The sequence below is a fragment of the Mixophyes fleayi genome, chromosome 4, assembly GCF_038048845.1.
Source record: "Mixophyes fleayi isolate aMixFle1 chromosome 4, aMixFle1.hap1, whole genome shotgun sequence".
NCBI lineage: Eukaryota > Metazoa > Chordata > Amphibia > Anura > Limnodynastidae > Mixophyes > Mixophyes fleayi.
The window spans coordinates 135,282,250-135,305,136 of NC_134405.1; the positions used below are offsets into that span (position 1 = coordinate 135,282,250).

The 22,887-nt window shown below is 41.2% G+C and overlaps 1 protein-coding gene across 1 annotated transcript in view; it reads right to left on the reverse strand.

The window, feature by feature from the left end:
* Nucleotides 1-22,887, reverse strand: part of TBC1D2B (TBC1 domain family member 2B) — a 47,040-nt gene that overhangs the window by 12,527 nt on the left and 11,626 nt on the right. The window contains exons 5-11 of the mRNA XM_075208395.1: nt 22,586-22,776; nt 11,587-11,964; nt 10,018-10,128; nt 9,460-9,653; nt 3,292-3,789; nt 2,734-2,851; nt 2,423-2,608 (exon numbers count right to left, since the gene is read on the reverse strand). Of these exons, the coding sequence (XP_075064496.1) occupies nt 2,423-2,608; nt 2,734-2,851; nt 3,292-3,789; nt 9,460-9,653; nt 10,018-10,128; nt 11,587-11,964; nt 22,586-22,776 (1,676 nt within the window). The remainder of the gene's footprint in view (nt 1-2,422; nt 2,609-2,733; nt 2,852-3,291; nt 3,790-9,459; nt 9,654-10,017; nt 10,129-11,586; nt 11,965-22,585; nt 22,777-22,887) is intronic.

Genomic DNA, 22,887 nt, shown 5'->3' on the forward strand with positions numbered 1-22,887 from the left:
TTTCATAGAGCCAGATGTCTCCGCAAATTGAGCCGCAGAATATGCTCGAGCATATTTCTCCAGTTTAGCGGCTGTAGTTTCTGCACTGGTTTTGCCCATGTTTGGGTCAGGAACACTATATATGCAGGTAAGTATAGTACAAGGCAACTCAGTATTTCAGGGGCTGACCACTCAGGGATTTATAAAGCATGTTCTGAAAGCAGTGAGAGAGTCAGAGCATTGATTGCAAAGCACCACCATATGGCAGCAGCACTCCTCAGCACCTATATGTGTAAAGCAGCAGCAGCTTGGTCACCACTCCATGCTGTGGTCTCTCTCTTTGCCAAAAGATGTTGTCCCTCTTTCTTGCCCCCTGCCTGCAAGGTCTTGCTTACAGGATTGGGCTGGTCCACAGTAATGAAGACACCAAGTGTATGTTATTTAACACATGCTTGCACAGCATAAATACACCACAGACTTAAGAGTTTTGCATCAGCACTTAATTCCAGTGGAGGGGGGAGACACTGGCAGCACTAAAGTCCCAATCTCACACATCCACATACCAGCCCCATCAATGTTTAATGCCAGGAAGGATGAAAGGATTAGCTGGGGGTCAGACTGCTTGCTCCCAGTTCAAGCACCCCTTGCTGTAATGGGCAATATATATCTCCAGTATCCGTCTGCTCTGGATAGTACTTGGGAGTGGAGGGATCCAGGGGGTCCATCAGCGATATAGTGAACCACAGAAGATTACAGCACACTCACCTGGCTGAAGCGCTCGGTCCACTCCCACCATTCTCCAAGATGGCCGCTTCCCACCTGACCTCCCAATGGAGTGAGCCTGAGGCACCGGAGTTCGCCCGACCTAGCACCCCTTCAGGAAAGAGGTGCACCAGGAGCAGCTGGACCCTCAGAAAAGAGAACGGTCACAGGTACAGGCTTGTATAGGGGGTGAGGGGGATGCTCCACCCTTGGCCTCACACACTGCAGCCACAGCCCGCCAAACACCCTCCAGAGCCTGGACAGCCTGAACTGAGCCAGGACTACTTGCGGGGGGTACTGGGAATCCAACTGGCGAGTGGGAGCCAATTCAGGGCAGAGGAAACGGATGTTTTAGCAGGATACGTGAGGGAGAGTAAACGCTGAGCGTCCTACTCGATGCCCGGTTAAACCAATTTTAGGGAGTTTTCATTGCACCCTGTTTGTCTAATTTTTTTTTTACCCTAGACCTCTCTATACCATGTCAGACCCAACCCCTGGTCAGTAGGCCTTTCTTCCAACCTATTTATGAAAATTATTTTCTGAATGGCTCTTAGGAGATAAATGAATTATAAGAAACAGATAAAAATAATGGCTTTATTGGCATGCTAAGCTGACTTGGTAACAATGTGAGCGGATTACCCTATTCCAACATCCTGAATGTGCCGAGACATGTTTTATTTAACACTGTTGGTACAGTGCACTAGTATAAAATATATTATGTAAAAAAGGTAAGACTTTCAGTGATTCAGTGGGGATTCAGGGAAACCCTAGCACTGTTAAGCCAGAGGATCCCCCACCAATGGCAGCCTAGCTGCCATTCAGCCACAGCGTTAGCCGCAAAGCAGCTTCACTGGAGGGACTTGAAATGGGAATCCCAGGAGGCAAAGTGACAGGAGGGAGACTGTTTAAATCCCTCTGTGCAGACTTAGTGGAGCCAAGATGGAAAGAGGGGCTGAGTATCTCATCGCAGTGCTTGGGCAGGGAGAGAACTCTCCCCCTTACCACTGAGTGCTATGTTAGACTCATGACCTGATGTAGATGTTGAAGGTGTAGGTGACATACTATAATTCAAAGAGGCAGAATATTGATTGTATTAGACCTACAAGAATATAAAAAAAAAACAGCAGAATAGATACAATAATAATAAAAAAAAAACAGTAGTCAAATATATAGAGGTGCTATTAAAAGAAATGTATCTGTGTAATGACCAAAAGAGGGCAGCAAGGTTGCATAGTGATTAGCAATGCTATCTTACAGCGTGGGAGTGACACGTGTGATTCCCACCATGGTCCTAACTTTGTGAAGTTTGGTAGGAAACTAAAGCAAATACGAGGAGAACATAAACAGTCCGATTAGGATGACTTATTGTAAACCAGATGAATATGCTTTTGATGCAGATGCATCTCGTGTACAGCTCTACATATGGGCGGAAATACTTTAGTTTCTGTGCTTTTTCTTTATTTTTAAAGCTTAAATTTACTCCCATTTTACAGACAATTCTGCATCATCCGAATAGCAGAAATACACTATTTGTATTATATTGAATTGTAACAGATGAATTGCCATGCAATAATGCAATTTGTGTATTTCATGTGTCCAGTTTTAAATAGCTCAAACCTAAACATAAAAAGAGATTGGCATATAAACAGGGATAAACCATATTGAAGATTTGCATTTTTACCTTAGATCCCTCATATAGGAACGAGTCCCATATCCTAAAGAAGATGTCACTAACCACACTGTCCACAAACACTACCAGGAACCAGTTAAATGTGATCAGTGTGCAGTCGACCTTGTACTGCTCAAAATGAGCACTAAGACGTGGCAACTTCTCGCTCATCAGATCTTTGAAAACTCTCTGATCCACCTGTAGTAATGATATGATGACAGTCATGAGAGTTATGCAAAAGGTCTTAATTTTTAACATATGTGTTAACTATAAAAGAAAGAAAAACTTTTTGTACCAAAAGGTTAACAGACTGCAGCAGATACCTGGGAACCCAGAAGGGTTTTGGTGTAGTAGTCCCTTGGCATGAACACTTCCACTATGGTAACCAGGCACCAAAAGGCATCTTCTTGGTCAAGGTAAAGAAGTGCGATGGCAACCAGCCTGAAACACACAACACACTAATATATTATATATAATAATCATCAGCTATTTATATAGCGCCACTAATTCCGCAGCGCTGTACAGTGAACTCACTCACATCAGTCCCTGCCCCATTGGAGCTTACAGTCCAATTCCCTAACATACACACACACACACACACACACACACACACACAGGTAAATTTGTTCGCAGCCAATTAACCTACTAGTATGTTTTTGGAGTGTGGGAGGAAACCAGAGCACTCAGAAAACCCACGCAATCTCAGGGAGCACATATAAACTCGACACAGATAAGGCCATAGTCGGGAATCAAACTCATGACCCCAGTACTGTGAAGCAGTGCTAACCACTAAGCCACTGTGCTGCCACAGACACTATAATTAACTTGTATAAATTCACACACTAACAAAGAACCCAAACAACATTCTCCACCTTCCTCACCGATTCAGTCCCTGGCAGTAGCCAATATCAGGGTTCCTCCAGGAATAAGCCAGCAACACATTGCGCAGCTTTTGAATGCCCTCAGAGGTGAGAGAGGTGTAGTGCTTGTTATTGGGCAGTGTTCTCATGAGGTCCAGCTCTATCTGTTTTGATGCTGGGTTCTGTTTCTCAAGAGCATTTTGGAGAAGGCTTTGGAAATATCCAGCAGGTGTCTCTTCCTTAAGCTTCTTGATGTGTAGGTTTACAAACAACTTCCACATTTTTGAACGATGTTGGTGTGGGATCCCATTTCTCACAAGACTCTTGAGCTCTGGTGAACGGACCATCTCACGATTTACTGTGCTAGCAAAATAGTTTTCCCACTTCACCACTGTAGAAATCTCTTGGTTCTCAGAAAGGGACAAAGACTTCAGATCAAGAGCCCTTACTCTTGCCACCAATTTCTCCTCCTCATCATCATCTTCTGGGAGGATCTGGAATCCATAGATGTCATATTTGCTGCATACAATGTGGGAATAACAATTAGTAATTTCTAATTGGACCATAAATAATAATGATAATTCTTTCAGATTATACAGTTTATTTGCCAATACAGGGGCTGATGTAAAGTGGAACGCAAGTCCACAACAAAGGCACAATATGTGTATGCACAGTAAAATGAAGTACGTCTCAGTTTGTATGCATAAATCTGAGGTTAGGGTGTGGAAAAATCCCCGGTTATAAATATCACTGCGGAGCTCTGGGTAAAATTAGTAGTGACCGGCCTAGGGCTGGATGGTACTTTGGCAGTACTAGAGCCAGTCTTCTTTTCTTTTTTTTTTAGGGGGGGGGTCCTTTTTTTAAGCTAAGCTCCGTACCACAACATACGCTTAAAGCGTATACCACGTATCTTACTGAAATGTACACAATTTGCGTACTATGTATATCACATACTTTTCACATTACAGAAGCCTATGTTTTTGGCATAAATTACATCCAACTTTACATGAGGCAGACATTGTTTTTGCTGAAAATGTCACATATACAATACATGTATAGAACTTTGATTGGATGACTTTGTATCAAAAGGCTACCAAACATGGGTGACTGCACCAATGAGAGTAGATTGTGCATTGTATGGTAGATTGTTATAGAGCTAGGTTTACATACATCATGTGTGTGGATCTGTGAGCTAATAGTGTAGCATCTGCGAGGCTGAAAACGTTTGCAGTGTGTAGGAGTTAATGTCCCTTACGAAGTGTAGATTAGGAGCACTAAACTTAATTGGAAAAAAAACAAGATTTAACTTTGTAGCACGATTTATTTAATTGAGGTAGTAGCAGTAGGGGGTAGATGCATTTAGGGAGGTGTTCCACATTTAATGGGTAGGTGACAGCCTTTTCCTTTCCTTGCCTCATACTGCAATGTAGAATATGCAAATATACACTTTTCCCAGACATAATTTACAACTACGTTTTTAGTGTAAATTACTTCCAACTTCCACAAGGACCACAGTGTGTAGGATGTACATTCGAGAAAGATATACATTCCATGTAGATTTTAAAACACTGACAAACAGTAATAATGCTAGAAATAATCCAATAAACATTTTTGGAATAACAAGAAAAAAAATAAAGAGCTTTGTTATTGAAATAAATTACTAGATTTCTCTTTATTAGCAACATTTGAATTTCTACAGGATTTAAGTTATTTATGTCTTCATATAATGATTACTAAGCTGAAGCTCTCCATTGTGAAGTTTCCCATTAAGTTCAGTTACACAAGTGTTTGAGATGATAGCGCTCTACCACAATCATTAGCTGATGACAAAATCATCTATTGTGTTCTTTTTTGGGGGGTTTCGGGAACTTTATAATTTACTGGCAAAAGCTCAAGCTCTTCCCCTTCTGTATGGACTCCTCTGTATTTCAGTTTTTACTATCAAAGCCCCAAGGACAGAATCGGAGTATAGATCATGAGGGAGTAGAGCAGAAAGAGAGGAGCATAAAACTATGTTATCCAACAAGAACAATAAAATTCTAACCAGGAGAACAAAAAAAAAAAACAAAGACCAAGGACTCAGAGAAAAGTTTTTAACAAAAATTTAATTTTCTCATTCATCCCTAGAAGACACTGGAGACGTCCCAAACCTCTCCCTAAAGAAGACTACACTTATATGCGGTGCACTGCACCTTACTCCCAAAGCTTGCATCCTTTAACTCAAAGGTGCTAAACCTGTAGACTTTTGTGAATGTGCACACACAGACCAGGTGGCCACTCTGCACGGCGGCAGTCCTGTGCATCGCTAGCTAAGAGGCAATCACAGATCTAGCATAACGTGCCTTCACATTTTCAGAGAAAGGCTGACCTGCCCCAATGTAAGCCTAATGAATTACCAAGGTAATCCAGGTGGCAATGGTATACTTAGAGTACAGACAGCCTCTGTTTTGGGCGTCATAGAGAACCAAGATTTTCTCTGTCTGACACACATCGGTGGTCCTGTTGATGTAAATTCTGTAAGGCCCTGACCACGACCGAGACTAAAGAGAACTCTTTTCATCCAGTGATCTACCTTGATGTAAGGCCGGAACCACAATGTGCCGATTCAGATGGAACCTGGAGACAACTTTGAGTTGAAAAGAAAGCTTAGTCCCAAGAATAGCTCTGTCTCATGGAAAATGAGGGAGGTAGACTTAAAAAGGACCTAACCCCGGTTCTAAGACTCTCCTAACTGTCGAAAAAACTAGGAGGAAGGCTCAGCAGCTTAAAATCCACCATATTTATGCTCACAGGGAGTATGCTGCAAAGCATTCAGCACCAAAATAGATCACAGTAAACCACTGGAAGAGTGTATGGAGGCTGCACAAGCAGCAAGTCCTGTAGGAAGGTCTGCACTTTTGGTAGTAGTGCCAGTTTTCTCTGAAAGAAAGCACATAATGCAGACACCTGGATCATCATGGACCTAAGCCTCAAGCCTCCATTCAGAGGCCTCTCCCTACTTCATGCTGTTGATTACAGACCTAAGCGTTTCTATCTTGAACTTGTCCACCTATGGTTGGACATTCAGGGACTTTAGGTTGAGGGTGGGTCTGAAGGACCCATCTGGCTTTTGTAACAAAAAAAAGATTGGAGTAAATACCTCTGTCCCTCTGAAACTGGGACTACTACTCTAGATGAGATCAGAGTCTGAATGGCATACTATAAAGTCCAACACTTTGCTTGGTCTCCTGGTAAGCCAATGGTGAAGAACTGTTTTGTGGAAGACCTCATAAGGCCTACAATGTGTTCCCATGACAATGTTCCTCTCATCCAGCATCTGTTGTGGAATCAAATCACCTGTCCTGCAAGAAAAGTAGAGGGGCTACCATCACAGGGGCCCTTCCTGGGGAGATTCCTGCACATCATACCAACGGATTGTCAGCAGGTTTGGAAGCTGGGCGGCTTGCTGCTCAGGCCTGCTCTCTACTGGCCCATGACAGGTAGACATCTGACCTCTGGAGGGCTGGCTTCTAACCTTGATTGGGGGAGTGAAAGGAGCAGAAGCTTTTTTCCTCCCAGTGACCAGGAAGGTGATCTTGTTCAGCTCAGGGCTTAACAAAACCTTCCTCGTGAAATGCAGGAATTTGAGTCCGCTTGAACTCAGCATCTGCCTACAAATCCCGCAGCCAGTTTCTGGCGAGTCAACACCGCTGAGGCAGAAATCCTCAGCCCATCATCAGTGGTGTCGTCCACCAAGTATTCTGTGGTCTCACGGATATATGCTCTATCAGGGTGAGCACATCCAATTTGGTTCTCCTTGGTCACAGGCCCTCAGCCAGGTGTTCCGATCACCTCTCCACCGCTTGTTAACCCAAGCCAAAAGTTAAGATGGGTCTGAGGGACGTCCCCTTAAAAGACTGACTTCGGGTGACCTTGATCTTTCTGTCCAGGCTAACCCGAAGGGTAGCAGCGTTAGGGATGGGTATAGTGGTGGTTTTAGACAGGCAAGCTATGGGAGCATCTACCTTATGAGGAGATTCCCATTTTGCAATGTCTACGCTAGGCAGTGAGTAAAGGGATTGTAACCTAGGTGACACCTGAAACCTATGATCAGGTGTTATCCATGCCTCATACAAAAGAGCCTCCAACTGAGGATTAAGAGGAAGCTGTTTCTTTTCCTTTCAAAGAGTGAATATAGTCTGGATCTCTGATTCCTCACTGTACTGTATGTTTAGCATCTGCCAAACTGCATGTAATAAGACTTTCACTCCCTGCACTATATCAGGGTCTTCAACAATGTACAAGGAAACCTCCACATCACAGTTCTCAGCCACCTCACATTCCTCCCGAGAGGAAAAATCAGAGCCAGGTCCGTCCCAAGATTGATGGACCATTGGGAGCAGATGCTTCTGGTGTGTGGATGTGGAAGCCAGCATCAAAAGATTTTGCCCAGGCTGGCTCAGTCACATAGTGGAGGCCCCTACAGGCGAGTGCGAACACTGGTCCTCCTCCATACATGCTGCGCAAAAGGCTTCCTGGCCAGACTATGCATATGGCAACTGTGTGTGGCACTTGGAACAAGAAAAATGTTTGCCTCTATTCCTCCTCCAGGGTGGGCCTTGCAAGTGTTCCCTACTCAAACAGAGTAAGTGAAGACAGAAAAGAGAGATAATAGATGCAGTGCACAACCAAATGAACATGTGGATATGCAATACAGACACAGGTTATCTAGAGAAACAGGGAATAAGACACCCCATTCTAAATAGGTCCTACAACCCACAGCGTATTGACTCTTTACAGGACTAGAGAAAGAGAAGGAGCTGTCAAGCTGGTGCGGAAATGGCTTCTGCTGGCTTAGTGGGTATTTTTGGCGGGCTTCCCACTATGGCAAACCTGCCAAGGAGGAGGTGCTATGCAGGAATGGCACCTCTCTCCAGGGCCTAGCAAACAGGGAGGCAGCCGTTTCATAAGGATGGCACCCTGTGCACATCCCTTGCTTTGTGTAGGACTGCCAAATATTGGAGCCCTGTCTGTGTGCAGTTCCCAGTACAATCAATAATCTGCTCCCCTTTCAAGGCAGAGAGCAGAGTGACTTGCCTCTCTGTCTGCTCCTTGGTGCTGGACTGGCGCCCGAAGGCGGTGGAAGGCACGGGCATCGTGGTTACTACCTTACACAAAAATAATAAGGCCGTCTCAGTCTGTCATTAAACAAATCTCTGCTCCATTGAGGCACTTGTGAAAAACTGAAGTACAGAGCAGCAAATAGCAGTATAGCAGGCAGGAGCTTGGATGGCCCGGGAGGGGCCTCACTTTGTCAGCTGGGTGCACCTGGTTAACGGAGTGTAGGGCATGAGCAATTTACTTATAAGTCCCGTAATACTATGCCTAAATACTACAAAGTTTGGTCGAGATGGGCAAAATCTAAATATGCATTACGGTTGTTGGCAGCTAACTGTGACCCTGACTGAGTGCTCTTCCTCCACCTAACGTATGGGTTGCCCTGGGCTGCGCTGTCTTGCCTTATATTGGGAACTTATTGATTGGTTGTGACTGGGGGATTAGGGAGGGCCTGCTGTTGCCAAGGGTACCCCTGCCATTTTGTCTTGTGCTGGCTATACCTTTACTGAACTGGGTGCCCCCCCTATGCATAATATGAGTGTCGATGCTCCATGCCCTGTGGTGCTGAAACTGGGTTACTTTCTTCAGTAGGGCTAAAATAATTGAATGCATAGGATCGTGTTGCTGTATTGTTGCACCATGATGAGGGTATCACAATGTACAATGTCATTTAATTTTAAATTTAAATGTGTTATAGCTTAAAGGTTAGCACTAGATTAGGAAATGTAAATTTCCCTCTATTGCTTTTGCAAAATCTAAAAAAAATATTTTTTTTTAAAATCAAAAAGAGATAGAGGTGACACATAGAAACATTTAACTAGACCAAGTAATGGTAATCCCTACATTCTCTTCTTTGATTTGTTTCGTATTAAAGGCCAATAAAATCACTTCTTACAGCATTCATTTTTTATATATGTACACATAAACAAGACCACATGGAAAGTAAGGATTTTTAGCTTTTTTTTTTCTCGTTTAAATAATTTTACAATTAAAATGGTGGGACATTAGTTATATGTTGCCATCTTTGAGCTTAAAGATTTCACCCACTATCAGACCTTCTAAACAGTTTATTCTAACAGCATAACCCCATACCTCTTACTACTGGCTCTAATGTGTGTATGCTCGGCGTGTTCAGCAGTCTCCACCTTTAAAGCATCCTCTAGCAACTGGTTCACAACTTCCTGGGCTGGACCTTGGCCATTAGAATAGACTGGTCTTTTCATCTCTTGAAGGAGGACAAGGTACTTCCTCTCTATCTGGCATAGTTCGGCCTCCAGGTTTGAATACTGCAGGAGGAATACCAAGCAGTGTTTTCAGTTAAACTCCATCCAACTTTATATGAGAAGAAATAAGCCCGCGCTTGGTTAATCCCATATTATATATGGTACCAGCTGCATGGCAATATAAATGTCCTATATGTATAGAAAACAAAAATACAGTTGTTGTCAGCGCTTACCCTTATCACTGCATAGCTGTGTATATAGCAAAATGAAAACATGAGATATTGCTTCATAATTTGATCAAAACATTTAAGCCTGCATCCTAGCATTAAGGGCACCTCATTGTATGCAGGTCCTACACTGACCTATAGGCTTCAACCACCATTAAAATGCAGGTAAAATCAGATGGGCCCTCTGTATAAGATCTCACCTTTGCTTCTAATTCTTGTTCCCTTCTCTCAGAGTTTCTTCGTAGGGCAGAAAGCTCTAAGATTTCTTTGTTAAGAAACTTGTTTTGTGCTTTATATCCTTGCAGAGTATCCTATGAATAAAGAACCATGGAGATTTCAATGCACGTTTACCACTTCTCAATAAACTAATAATCTGCTACTGTAATGCAGAGATAACAATGCCAATATATGTTATTCAGAAACTTATTCTGCGATGCTTTACCATAAAGGGCAATTCTACAACAATAAAGCCAAGGAGAATATATGGATACAAAAGGTATTGAGGGTCCTGCTCATATTATGAATTGGTGACAGGAATTAACATAGAAGTTCAACAACAAGCACAGATCACAGGTTTCTCAACCCGACAAAGCAAGTTGGATTATGTATGGTGAGTTTCTACATGTCAAAATGGAACATTTTAATTTCAATAATTTACCAATGCATAATTGAATTCTTAAATCAAAGTCGGTTTGGGTATGTAGGGAAATCATTGGTAAACACTGTTACATAGACAAACTATTCAAAGCCTGTATGGAGCAATGTACCACCATTTTTCTATAGTACAAGACCAGTTTCAAAGTAAGCCAAAGGAGTTTTATCAATGCCTTGAACAGCTGATGGATTCCTGAGTATACGTAACTGGAAAGATGGGCTTTTTCCCAGATTGTGAAACATTCACAGATTGTGAAATACAGAATATATATTGTGAATGGAAACATTGCTTTGTCAGCAAGCCTGAGTCAGCAAAGTTGAGATTAGATTTGTGTACCGTCTCTTCCAGTATAGATTGAAAGCTCATTTAGCAGTATTAAAAACTAAACTGCACTCATAATATAAATGATCCAACAGTAAAACAATTAATTTATGTCAAGAGTAATCCATTTACCTACAATATAGAGTGGCCTAATTGGACGGTGATCCTGTTGCTCTCTTTTGCCTGACAGGATCAGCCAGTTGGCAGTTTTAGGCTACAGTCAGTGAAATAGTGACAATGTTAAATACAGCACAGTGAGACGTGGCAAGCCATTGAGATTAAGTGTGAGAAAGACTTAAAAAATAATTAAATAAAAGGAATATTTAAGCATACATATAAAGTTAATTTTGACTATATTACGCTTTGAAACTTAGATTATGTATACACAAGAGTTAATATTTATCATTTATGCTTTTAACAGGTGACTAGACGACACACAGAATTGCAGATAAAGACCATTGATCATTATTGAAAGACACTGGTACAGTTGTTGACATAACCACCTTTGTAGGTTGGATGGTTAAACAGGGATGAGAGATAGTAGAACATTCTCTACTTTCCGTGCCCTGCTCTACCATTGCTTTGGTACAACAAAAATGTGCCACACCATAGAGGGCAATAATCTCTACACGAGATGCTCTCTTCTGTTCTGCTGTCATCAACAAAACAGTAGTGAAACTAAATAAATTAAGGCCAAGCGCACAAGTCATAACCAAAACCAATTATTCCAGGTATGAAAAAAAAAATGCACATGTCACATGAATGCACTCTATATTGATATAAAGTCAATTACCTGTAACCTACTCAGCTCTTCAATGTCCTTCTGAGAAGACACCAAACCCTCTGGCATTTTGGAGGAGACCTGCTCATAGTCACTGATCTGTCTGGATAGTCTCATGATCACTTCATCTTTTGCTTGAATTGTCTCCATCATCATGCTGAGCTGCTCTTTCAGCTCCACGGTACTACACTTGATGTCCTCAATTTCTTGATGAAGACGGTCCTTCTCTAGAGTCGCCTTCTCCAGCAGGAGGCTCAGTTCCCGAACCTGATCATCTTTTTGTTGCAACAACTTCATTTGGTCTTTTGAAAGCCGATCGCTGAAAGGGCTGGCAAGATATTTATCATACTGGGACGACCTCAATGATTGCTGCAAAATCTTTACAAGCTCCTGATGGGAAAACAATTATACATTATTAGAATAAAAAAAAAAAAAAACAACAACACACATATACAGCATGCACTGAATTTAATTAAAATTAATTTTAAATAGAGACCAGTCAGCCTGTGAGAATGAGGCCTGGGTGGGATTAGAACCACTGCAGTTCTACTAGTCATAGAAAGGAAGTTATTGTGAAAACAGAATGTGCAACTGAAGTTCTTCTTAATGTTTAAGATGGATTTTTATGTTTAGGATTAATCAGAACAGATATTAAATAAGATTTTATTATTGAATATTATATGATATACCACGTGATGTGGAAGAGTCAAAATCAGAAATACAAATTGGAGGGTCAGGTAAGATCTGCACCTGGGGTTTAGTGTCTGGAACACTTCTATTTGTGAGATGCTCACACTGAAACTGGTAGAATAATTGTGAATTGAAAGCACTGCTCTCCAAGCAGAGCTCCTGAATGAAGCAGTATATATGTAGCGCTGTTGATGGTCGAGGATGCCAATTTGTTAATAGTGATGTACGCATTGTGGGTCTATGCTCTGTTTGTATACCTTAAAAGGTGCAAGTCCCTGTGAAATCTTATTGGGAATGTCCAGTGATAGACTTGCCGAACAAATGTACGGACTGCGATGAGATTTGTCTTTGGTAGAATTTTGTGGACTTCTCTGCATTATCTTATTTTCAGTTTCTTGATTATATGGTTTTTATTTGAAAACTGAACAGATAGGGCCTTAAACACCAACCCCATTTTTCTCTCTTTATTTTTGTTTTGAAAAGGAAACTTAAAAATACTTTCTGTGCTTTCATGTTCAGTCTTTGGATAAATACATTTTTGTGGGAGTTTATTTACACAGAAGGCAGCTATGAGTGGTCGGAACTTCCCCACTGACTGATAAAGTAAAGTACTTTTACCTGTTTTATGTGAGTTTTTAAATCACAAAATATATAGGACAAGTTCTTACATAAAACAACAACAAAAAAACAAAAAACAATAATGGTGGTGCTTCATAGGAGCTGACAACTCCAATGGGACAGGTACTGATGTGAATGGATAAGTATTCTCTATACACAGTACTGTGTAATATTGTGGTGCTATAGAAATAAAATAAGTGAGTGAATGCTTATAGAGCATGACCGGAATTCATTTTTGCAGCATGCGTTCTACCAGTTTCAGTAATCTAGCCATCAAACAAGTATAATTAAATCCTTTTTACCACTAAATCTATAAACAGTCTATAATATATATAAATATATACTTAAGGATGATATCTATATCATCCTAAAGGCCTGTGGCATTATGGATCAAAATAGCGGTGGCCTTACACAATAGTGCTATAGAGGCATCCAGGTGCATTATTTCATTTATCCTTACTCCCCTTAGGCAGAGGATAAAGTGTCAGCAATCTGCAGGTTACCTAAAATTTCCGTTCAGGTTTAGTCCATGCCTCCCAAAGCAAGGAATCCAACTGTAGGGACGAAGGTAAAGAACAAACAGTTTCCTCTTCCTCCTAAACAGGGTATGTCAGGCTCAGCTGACTTCACTGTCCGTGATGTGTAGTGCACCCCCCAATCATCTCACAGAGTCCTTTTCAAGGCATGAGGAATCCTCAATGTCTGATGCCTACATTACCTCACCTTCGTCCTGGGAGGAACACTCAAAGTCAGGATGGGACTATGGCAGAATTGTGATACCTCCAGGACCTCACCCCTGAAGGGTTCTCCGCAGTCCTTTCTAAAAGAAGACAATAACTGGTTCTTACATGGACTTAGCCAGCACTTGTGCAAAACTGGCTTTTCCACTGGCACCTGTTGACTAGAGTAATCATTGGAGCTTCAGCGAAAGAAATGGAGGAACGGTTTCCTTCAGCTAAATGCTGATGGTGCACAGTAAGCTGCACAAGTTCCAAAACACACTGAGCCAGGGCTGGTTCTGCCAGATCAGTGTCGAAAACTGCAGGCATGCAAGGCACCCATGCTGGACTGTCCACCGGGCAACTCATACTTACACACATAAAAGGATACTGCTAAAACAGTCTTAACTTTGAAATTACTCCCCTTCTCAGTCATGTACAAATAGGAGAGACAGATAAAAAGTACACAAAAGAAAACGTGAACGCTATAGGCTATAGACCATTGAAAAACTCAGCATCAGTAGAACATGCAGACTCACTCAGCCAAGGAACCCCCGCACCCTCCCAGCTCTGAATTGTTTGGTAGTCTTCAGTCTGTAAAGTAAATCTCATCAAGGAGGAGCTGCAATCCTGCCCAGGGTTGCACCTCCCATGAGGGCCCAGCACCGTCTGCTACTACCATAGACAGCTTCCTTACTGCTAACCGATCCCTAGTGTGGGGCTGCTAGGTTAAAGCTACACCCAACTGACCCCTGCCTCACAGCTACCCACCAGTCACTTCACTGGCTGCAGGCCCCTAGGCTCCCAAGGCTGAGGCCGATGCTGACCATGGTTGATCTGTGCCTGTAAGGGGGAAGGAGGGTTTCAATTACATACAAGGCTGCTCCTCCGGTGCATGGACTGGAGCTGCAGCACCAAATGGTGCGGTGCTCAAATACTGCCTGTGGCGGGGATCCCTTATCACAGGATTGGCTAATCTGTGGCACTCCAGGTGTTGTGAAATTACAAGTCCCATCATACCCTTCCAACAATAAGCTGCTATATATTGGCAAAGCATGCTGGGACTTGTAGTTTCACAACACCTGGAGTGCCACAGGTTAGCCAAGCCTGCCTTATCAGGAAGGGAAGGTAATGGAAGGAGGCTACTTTACATAATACAATTGTTTATATAAGGGCTATAAAGAAAAAGGCCACCAAAATTAGAATTATCCTCCAATTTCTGGCACCCTTCTATTTGTGAGATACTGGCAATGGAAATTAATTGTGAATTTAAAGCGTTGCAGGCACTTAAGCGCAGCTGTCCAATCAGAGCGGAAAACAAAGGAGGTATAAGAACACTAATGATAATTGAGAATGCCTATTTCTTAATAGTGATCTAAACATTGTGGGTCTCTTCTCTGTTTGTGAATTAACAATGCTGTAGCTAAAGAAAACTGAAGAAAAATAAATTCCCATTCATCATTTATTAGCTCAAGAAATGGATCAATATCCTTGTTTATAAAAGCATTGGTATCTGGTAGTATACTTTCAAATTGTATAGAACGGTCTCCATCTTCTTACTAGTTATTGGCTGATATATGAGATCTCTCATATTAACTTATTTGTTTAATTGTGTTTATAGTTTTAGGCTGTGAACAAACTCGCCTGACCTGGCCATTCATATCCCTGACCTCAATGATGTCACACGTGAATCTTGCAAATAGTATTGTGAAATAATTGTCACACCTCCATACATTTGACATGAGCGCTCTGGAGGAAAAGAAGTAGTTATGGGGAAGTGAAGAGAAACAATGGTATGTCTACTGAATTGTGAAAAAATACAACACACCACAAGTGTGACAATGACTTCAGTAACTGTGATGTATCAAAACAAGTAATAGGATGGTACTCTACTCACAAAAGCGCATATATGATTATAAATTTATATGGACAACCATAGACAAATATGCCAATTTGATGAGGATAAGCAATGTGAACTGCTTCCATATATTGAGCCAAGATAACTCGGGGGGCATTCCAGCACATAACAATTGTCCACATTGCATTTCTTTGTAAGTGAAATGCATACATAGTGTATATTTTTAAATAGGATAAGTAAATGCTTCCCTTTTCTCATTTTTTGTTCTTATTTCAAGAATAAGTTGTGGCGAAGAAAGTAGTTCAAGGATTTAAAAACAAAATAAATAAAAAACTGCAAATGGGCAGTTGAGATAAAGAAAAATGTTTATTTTATTTAGCTTTTATTTAGTTATATCTATTTAGCAGAAACTGCTCTTTTATCGCTAATCCTAGTCAGTAAATTAAACAACCAAACAGTAACTAAAGTTAGCCTGTATGCTTCAAATTACAAATTCCCTTTCTTAAGAAACTATCACTTACAATACATAAACCAAACACAGATAGACAATAGTTCTTCATATTCCTTCTCATTGCCTTCAACCTTACCCCCGACAGCCTTGTGGACTGCTCCTCCCCTTATACCAAACATGCAAACACTCTACATTGGCCCTGCCTTTAGAAAACGGTTAGCCGAATTAAACCTATACAATCAATGTGTGGTGAGATCTACACCTATCTGAATGGGATTAACAAAAAAAATTCTGTATCCCATGATTCATACTTGAATATTAATTTAATACCGATAGAAAAGTGGGCACTTCAACAATTCCTGTCAGAGGACATTTACCCCTACTTTCATCAGACCTGTATACCACAAGCATTGTGATTTACAGTAACCTTTCTCCTGCAAAAGATCCCCCAGACCCTGGTAACACATTTCCTACCTGCCAAAGCATCATTTAGAAAGTCCTTTAAAGGAAGGGATAGACCTTTATTGCACCACTAACACAAACACCGACAATATATTTCAAAACTACTTGTTTGCATTGAAAGCTGTCCTATGTGGCTTCGCAATCTATGAGGCTGCTTGCTGAAAGAAAGCCAAACTTGCAGAACTAAGAGCTGGTATCGTAAATAGGCTACACAAATGAATAAATCCTGCTACAATAAAGCTAGAACCAAGGAGCTTAAAACTATCAAAGACTCTCAATAAATTATGATGACGACTCTCTGAGCACCCTCACATTAGACAGAACCCTGGTTAAGACTCCATCAGTCTCATTATACCCAAGGTAACTAAGCACAGGGTTAACTCACACGCAAAATCTATGGAATGCAAGTTAAATCAACAGAACACTCACTGAAAACAAAAACCAAGAGAAACCAAACTTTACAACTTTAAATAAACTGCCAATGATTTTGTTAGTTACTACTCTCAATTATATAATATCCACAAAGATGCTTCTACCTCCAACCTGACACTCTATTATTCAATTTCTCTCTCTTCAGAATGAAGCTACTTTCACTCACATTGGATGCTCTGATTGACCTTAGGACCCCTTGGGAACAGGCTGATAGTCATCAATGCAATCCTGAAAGCTAAAGCCCCAGGCCCCATGGCAGCCACAACTCCCTTTACTTTTCTTTTAACCATAAATTATCTCCAATATGAATTTCACTCTATAGCATTTGCAAAACTTGATCCCAGGATCATAACTATTCCTAAGCACAGAAGATATCCTTCGAAGTGCCAAAACTACCATGATATCTCCCTCTTGAACTGGACCCTAAAAATATATGTCAAATTAATAGCCAGCCACTTAAACACACTTCCTCCCACATTAAAACCTTCTCCATAAGAATACAAGGCAAGGTTGTCCCATGACCAATTTTAGTGCTTTTCATGGAACCCCGGGGTGGACCTAAATAGATCTGCCCCTTTTACAGGGTCCCCAAATTCATGGGCTGAGCCATAAGGTCTCTATGCCAGTTACAAACAGCATCACATTATCCTGTATAGAGACCTTGTTGGCTGCCTTGCTTGCAGTATTGGAGTCTTACAGCCTCCTATTACAAACTCAACACTAGCAACGCTGTAGCACTTACTATTCACATGCAGGAGGTCAGAGGTAAAGCCTATAAAACCTAACTTCTGTCATGCTTGGCTATCTAAAATAATTAAGTAACTGGGAATTGAAATCAGACCTAACCAGTTTACACATTACCTAAACTTAGCCATCTACCAAGCACAAATGAATGCAGTGGCTGGACTGTATAGTGGCTGTGAAAATAGTAATCTTCATTATTTTTCAATAATATCCTCTCAATTCCTATTTCAGGAAGCTATAAGCTACGGCGGTCAATTACCTTTGGAAAGGAATCCACCTAGAATGGTGAAATACATACAACTCCTCCCCAATAAATTTGGTGCTACCTAACCTAGCTAAAAATATGTTGCTTCCTTAGTATACCAAATACGCATGTTTACTCTCCAGCCAGGTATGGTGGTTTGGGTCTACTGAACAAAGGGCTGTTAAGCCATTCCCTTTGATATGGCCCAGCTGCACCATTTTCTTAATTTCGTCTTTCACATCAGCCAGTCTGGCTTCTGGAATGCAGTATGGCTTCTGCTTTACGACAACTCCTGGCGATGACAATGTTGTGTTCAATTAATCCCAGGAATGGAAGAGAAGACATCACTGTTCTGGCGTATCATTTGTTCAGTCGGTTTCTGCTTCATAGACAAAGTTGGCTCTTTGGGCACTTTAGACTTTTCAATGACAGTACTCACTACCCATGAAGAGGTAGTAAGGAGATTGACATGATATATTTGCTCCTCCATTCTCCTTTCCAACTGACGGACCCTGTAATTAACAGGACCAACAGCCTCTAGGACTTCATATGGATCTTGCCAGTGGGCAAAAAGTTTGTTTTTCCGGGTTGGACCTTGTACCCAGACTCCAGACTTGAAAGATCGAACTACAGCACTTTAAATCATAACTTCTCTTCTGTCGTTCCTGAGACTCTTTTACATGCTCTTGTACAATGGGCCCTATCTTTCCTAGCTTTTCAAACATTTGGGACACAAAATTGTACCAGATTTGGCTCCCTCGGGCCATGCTGCTCCCAAACTTCCTTTAACATATCCAAGATACCTCTGGGCTGTCTCCCGAACAATAATTCAAAGGGACTAAACCCTGCTCAGGTCTGAGGTACCTCATGGATTTCAAACATCAATGCAAAGAAAGGTTTTGGTTGATAAACACAGTCACCCGGATCAAACAAGGACTTCTTGATGTGGGACTCATGGTACAACAGCTTATCTTTATCATTAGCACCATTCGTGATAGTGCTGGGGCTGGCCTGGCACCAAAACACCAATGCGAGCCAATATTTCAGACTTTAGACACATAATCAGAGGCCCGGTCCTTATCCAGATCCATATAAGCACGCAGAGCTTCGCCAGTCAGATATAGCTCCATCCTCTCAGCCTAAACTTCAGGAGGCCATTTTGCCCTTTAAGTAGCTCTTTCAATGGACACCAGATATGCTACTATGTCATCAGCTGGCAATATTTTCTGCAGAGCCAGACCAAATGGTACATTTTTGTCACGTCTCTCCTGTACTAACTCTTTCCTTAAGGAAATCACCTCCTGTGCCTCTGCAAATCGTAGCATCTGAGCTTGCTGCGCTCACTGTGCAGCGGCCACATTCACGAGGGTTCTCAAAATTTCCTCCATGTTAATGTCAACTCGGGTTTGGTAGCGGTAACTTGCTTCCTTAAGCATCTGCCCTTCTGACACCACTTGTGGCAAGAGCACACTAATGGTGAAACATATGCGAACAACTTCTTTTCTTTTTTACTTTGTTTTAAAGTCAGGATGGTAAAGTACTTGATAACATAAATATTCCATACAATTTCTTGTGACTCTAGTAAATCTAGCTCCTGGTCTCTGTTTATTTAAACTGCGAGTTTGGAAAAGTGGAGCTGTTGCCTATAGCAACCAATCAGATTCTAGTTATTTGTTTAGTACATTCTACAAGATGACAGCTAGAATCTGATTGGTTGCTATAGGTAACAGCTCCACTTTTTCAAACCCACAGTTTAGTAAATATACCCCCAGCTCTCTAAACACCAGCCAGCTTTTCTATCATCGGTCATACTGAACAGTGTAATAAACAGGTTTTTATACCATGTAAGCTAAATCAGACTTTATAGCATTATATTGTCACACATGTCCTCCACCTGTCTATCTTAAAACTAGGTGCACTGTTGCACAAATGTGTTACTCTGCTTGCATCCCTTCTATGCAGATTGCTAGCTAGATGCATTCCTTTGATAGATAGACAGAGACAGACAGACAGATAGATCTAACACAACACACACAACGCTTTGCATATTGGATCAAATTTGTCCTTCGGTTTTGTGGCCCTAGAAATGGTGGGCGAGGTATAATTTTTAACAGACTACAAACATACATTAGTTTAGAGAACTGTATATGGAAGCATCTGGGAAAATAAGCAGATTGAAGACTGTTGTGAAGTTAGCAACACAACATGGGTGACTTTCTTGAAAGATTTATTCACAAGTTGTTAAAAAAAAATAAAATAAAGAATGTTTGGACTGAGGTAATTCTGCATAGCCTCTACTCTATGCTAAAAATATTTATAGGAAATTATTAGAGTACAGAGAGGGACATATTTGGCAAACAATAAATTGCACTATAGAACAAAAAAATAAGAAAAGCCACACACACGGAAAAAGTTCATGCAGTTATGTCTAGTTACCCGTTCTGCCAAGAGCTATATAAATGTCATGAGATCATACAGATTCCACTTTAAACAAAGCCGAAATCCTAAATGCATCCAAAAGGAAGAGAGATTTCCACACAGCTCACATGATTCTACAAGTATTTATAGTATCCAGAAGTTAACAGAATCCAGCTGTGTAAAACACAGCATCTCTGTCAAATCCTAGCAAACAGACGTGATTAATGTCTGAGTATTACCACTGGTTTGCCCCTAGATCACAAGACACTGCCTTAGCTCATATTCCCTAAAATGCAACTCGTTTGCCAAAAGACAAGATTACTTAGTAAGCAAAACAGCTGTAATGTGATATATACCCAGTGTGGGATTCTGGATATTCAGAAGCTAACAGAAAAAGAGGAATCTGTTCAGTAAAATTTAGATCATATAGCAGTAGTCAATGAATATTCAGTGCTAGCGATATGCCTGTGTGCTAATTTTCTCCCCTTTATATAGACATCACAAAAAAACCTAAGCTTTTATACTTACATGATGAGATGACTTCTTGTCCCTTCTTGAATCTAATCCATCAAAGACAACAGTTCTGACCATGGCCTACCAGTTTTCAGGCTTTCTGAAAGCTGTACCGACCAACTCTCCACAGCTTTGCTAATCCACGCAGATGCTAAAATGGGTCGTAAAGAGCCCCCTGCAGCTACAAAAGTGGATTTAAGAATGTTCTCAACTTTATGGTCAGCACCATCTTAATGTTTACCGCATAGGGAATGGGAATAGTGGTTATCTTGGACATCCACGCTACAGAGGCATCTACCTTAGGAGACACTTCTCATTTAACTGTATCCTCCACAGTAAGAGGATAATAATTTAGGAGCTTATAGGACACGATCTGGTGTGTTCCGCACATCGCCCAGCGAATCATGTAGCTGGGGAAACGAAGGAAAGAAAAAAAAAAAAAAAGTTTTCTTTACCTTTCATTTAAATAGGGAAGTTCCCAGCGTATCCGGAATCTGTGCGTCTTGTAGAGAGCTTACCTACCTTAGGCCACTTTCTGGTGTGCGGTGGTGCAGTCACTGCCTCTTGCAGTTACAGCACGAGACCCCTGTCACTACCTGCAACAGTAGTGACTGGTTCCCCCAAAACCATACATCGTTTGGAGCGGGGAAGCGGCAACAGAGGCACATACGCTCCTCGCTCCAGCATCCCACAGCTGTTCATGCTGTGCCATAGATGTCTTTCAAAGCCGTCACAGGGGCTTCAGAGCTGTGATGTGGCCGAAAAATGTAATAAAAAACAAACAAAATAAAACACAAGGGTGTTCGAGCAGTTATACTTTGCCACCACTGAAGGGCACTTTAAAAAACGGATGGCTGGTCCAGCAGGCACTCGGTATGGAGGGGGAAGGGGAGGAGCTATGTTTTAAATGCAAGACATTTAAAATGCCCTCGCTCCCGGCTGCACTCGATAACAAAATGTCAGGGGTAACCAAACTGGATGCCAGTGATATGCAAATTAGATTTGCAGCAGAAAGAGTCACCTAACCACATGACATTTTTATTACAATTCACCACAATTTGTGACTGTGCATTGTCATACATGTAAATCCTTACTAAAAAGGATTTGCAGAGCAAACCAGCAACATGTGATATAACTTTGTGAGTCCTGTGTAAATTTCAAGATTTCACAATCTTCACATGCTGCTAGACATTTAGACAAATATGACCATACATTTTGTGCAGAATGATTGGTCTCTAGTGTTTGTGACAGTAAGTGTACCTATCAGGCGATTGGGGGGTATATTTCAAAACTGCCGATTCCCAGCGCTCTGAAGTTATTTTTTCCAAACTGCAATTTTATTAAAGACAAAACCGATGGCCGTTGCATTTAATAAAAGTGCACTTTTAAAAAATGATTTCAAAGCATTGCAAATCGCGGTTCTACACAAACGCTGCATAGTATATATACCCCTTAATGTACACATAACATTGTACTATATATTTGCCCTTAGAATCAGTGAAGTTATAGTAATCTCTTATCTAAATGTCAATGGTGTAGAGTTGATGCTTATGCCGCAAGACTTAAATCCCAGTACACTGACCACTTACATGATGCAGACAATTGCAGTACCCATTTACTGGATATTCTCAGCAGAACATGCAGTAATGTAGTAATAATGGCTGTTATTAGGGAAGCAAGCAAGAAAAGTGGTCCCTGTGTCAATTTTAAGCCATGTAAACCCTTAGCTATTCCATGGTCTAATACTATTATTTGTGTTGTCATTTTTACCTCACTTAAATTGCCTCACAGTCTAGGGGAGTTGTCACTCTAACAGTAAAATAATACATTACATACAAATAATACATACGTATGTTACTAACCTTTTGGCTGGTCAGTTCTTGCCTCAGTCTTTCCAGTTCCCCATCCTGGTTGTGAAGCTTTGACAGAAAGTTGCTGTCCATTTTTGGATCGTACACAGGTAAAGATTCAACAGAAGTGTTGTCTGTGCTGTTCCGGTTCCTGTTTACACCTAGTATTGGACGTCTGGGTTTGGGAAATGGGAAACCAATTCCTAAGTGAACAAATATAACACAGAGAGAGATGAGCCAGAGACAAATACTTCACCTTTCTTCATCATATAAATTAACACAGCCTACTTTCATTAAAAATAAATCATAGGTAG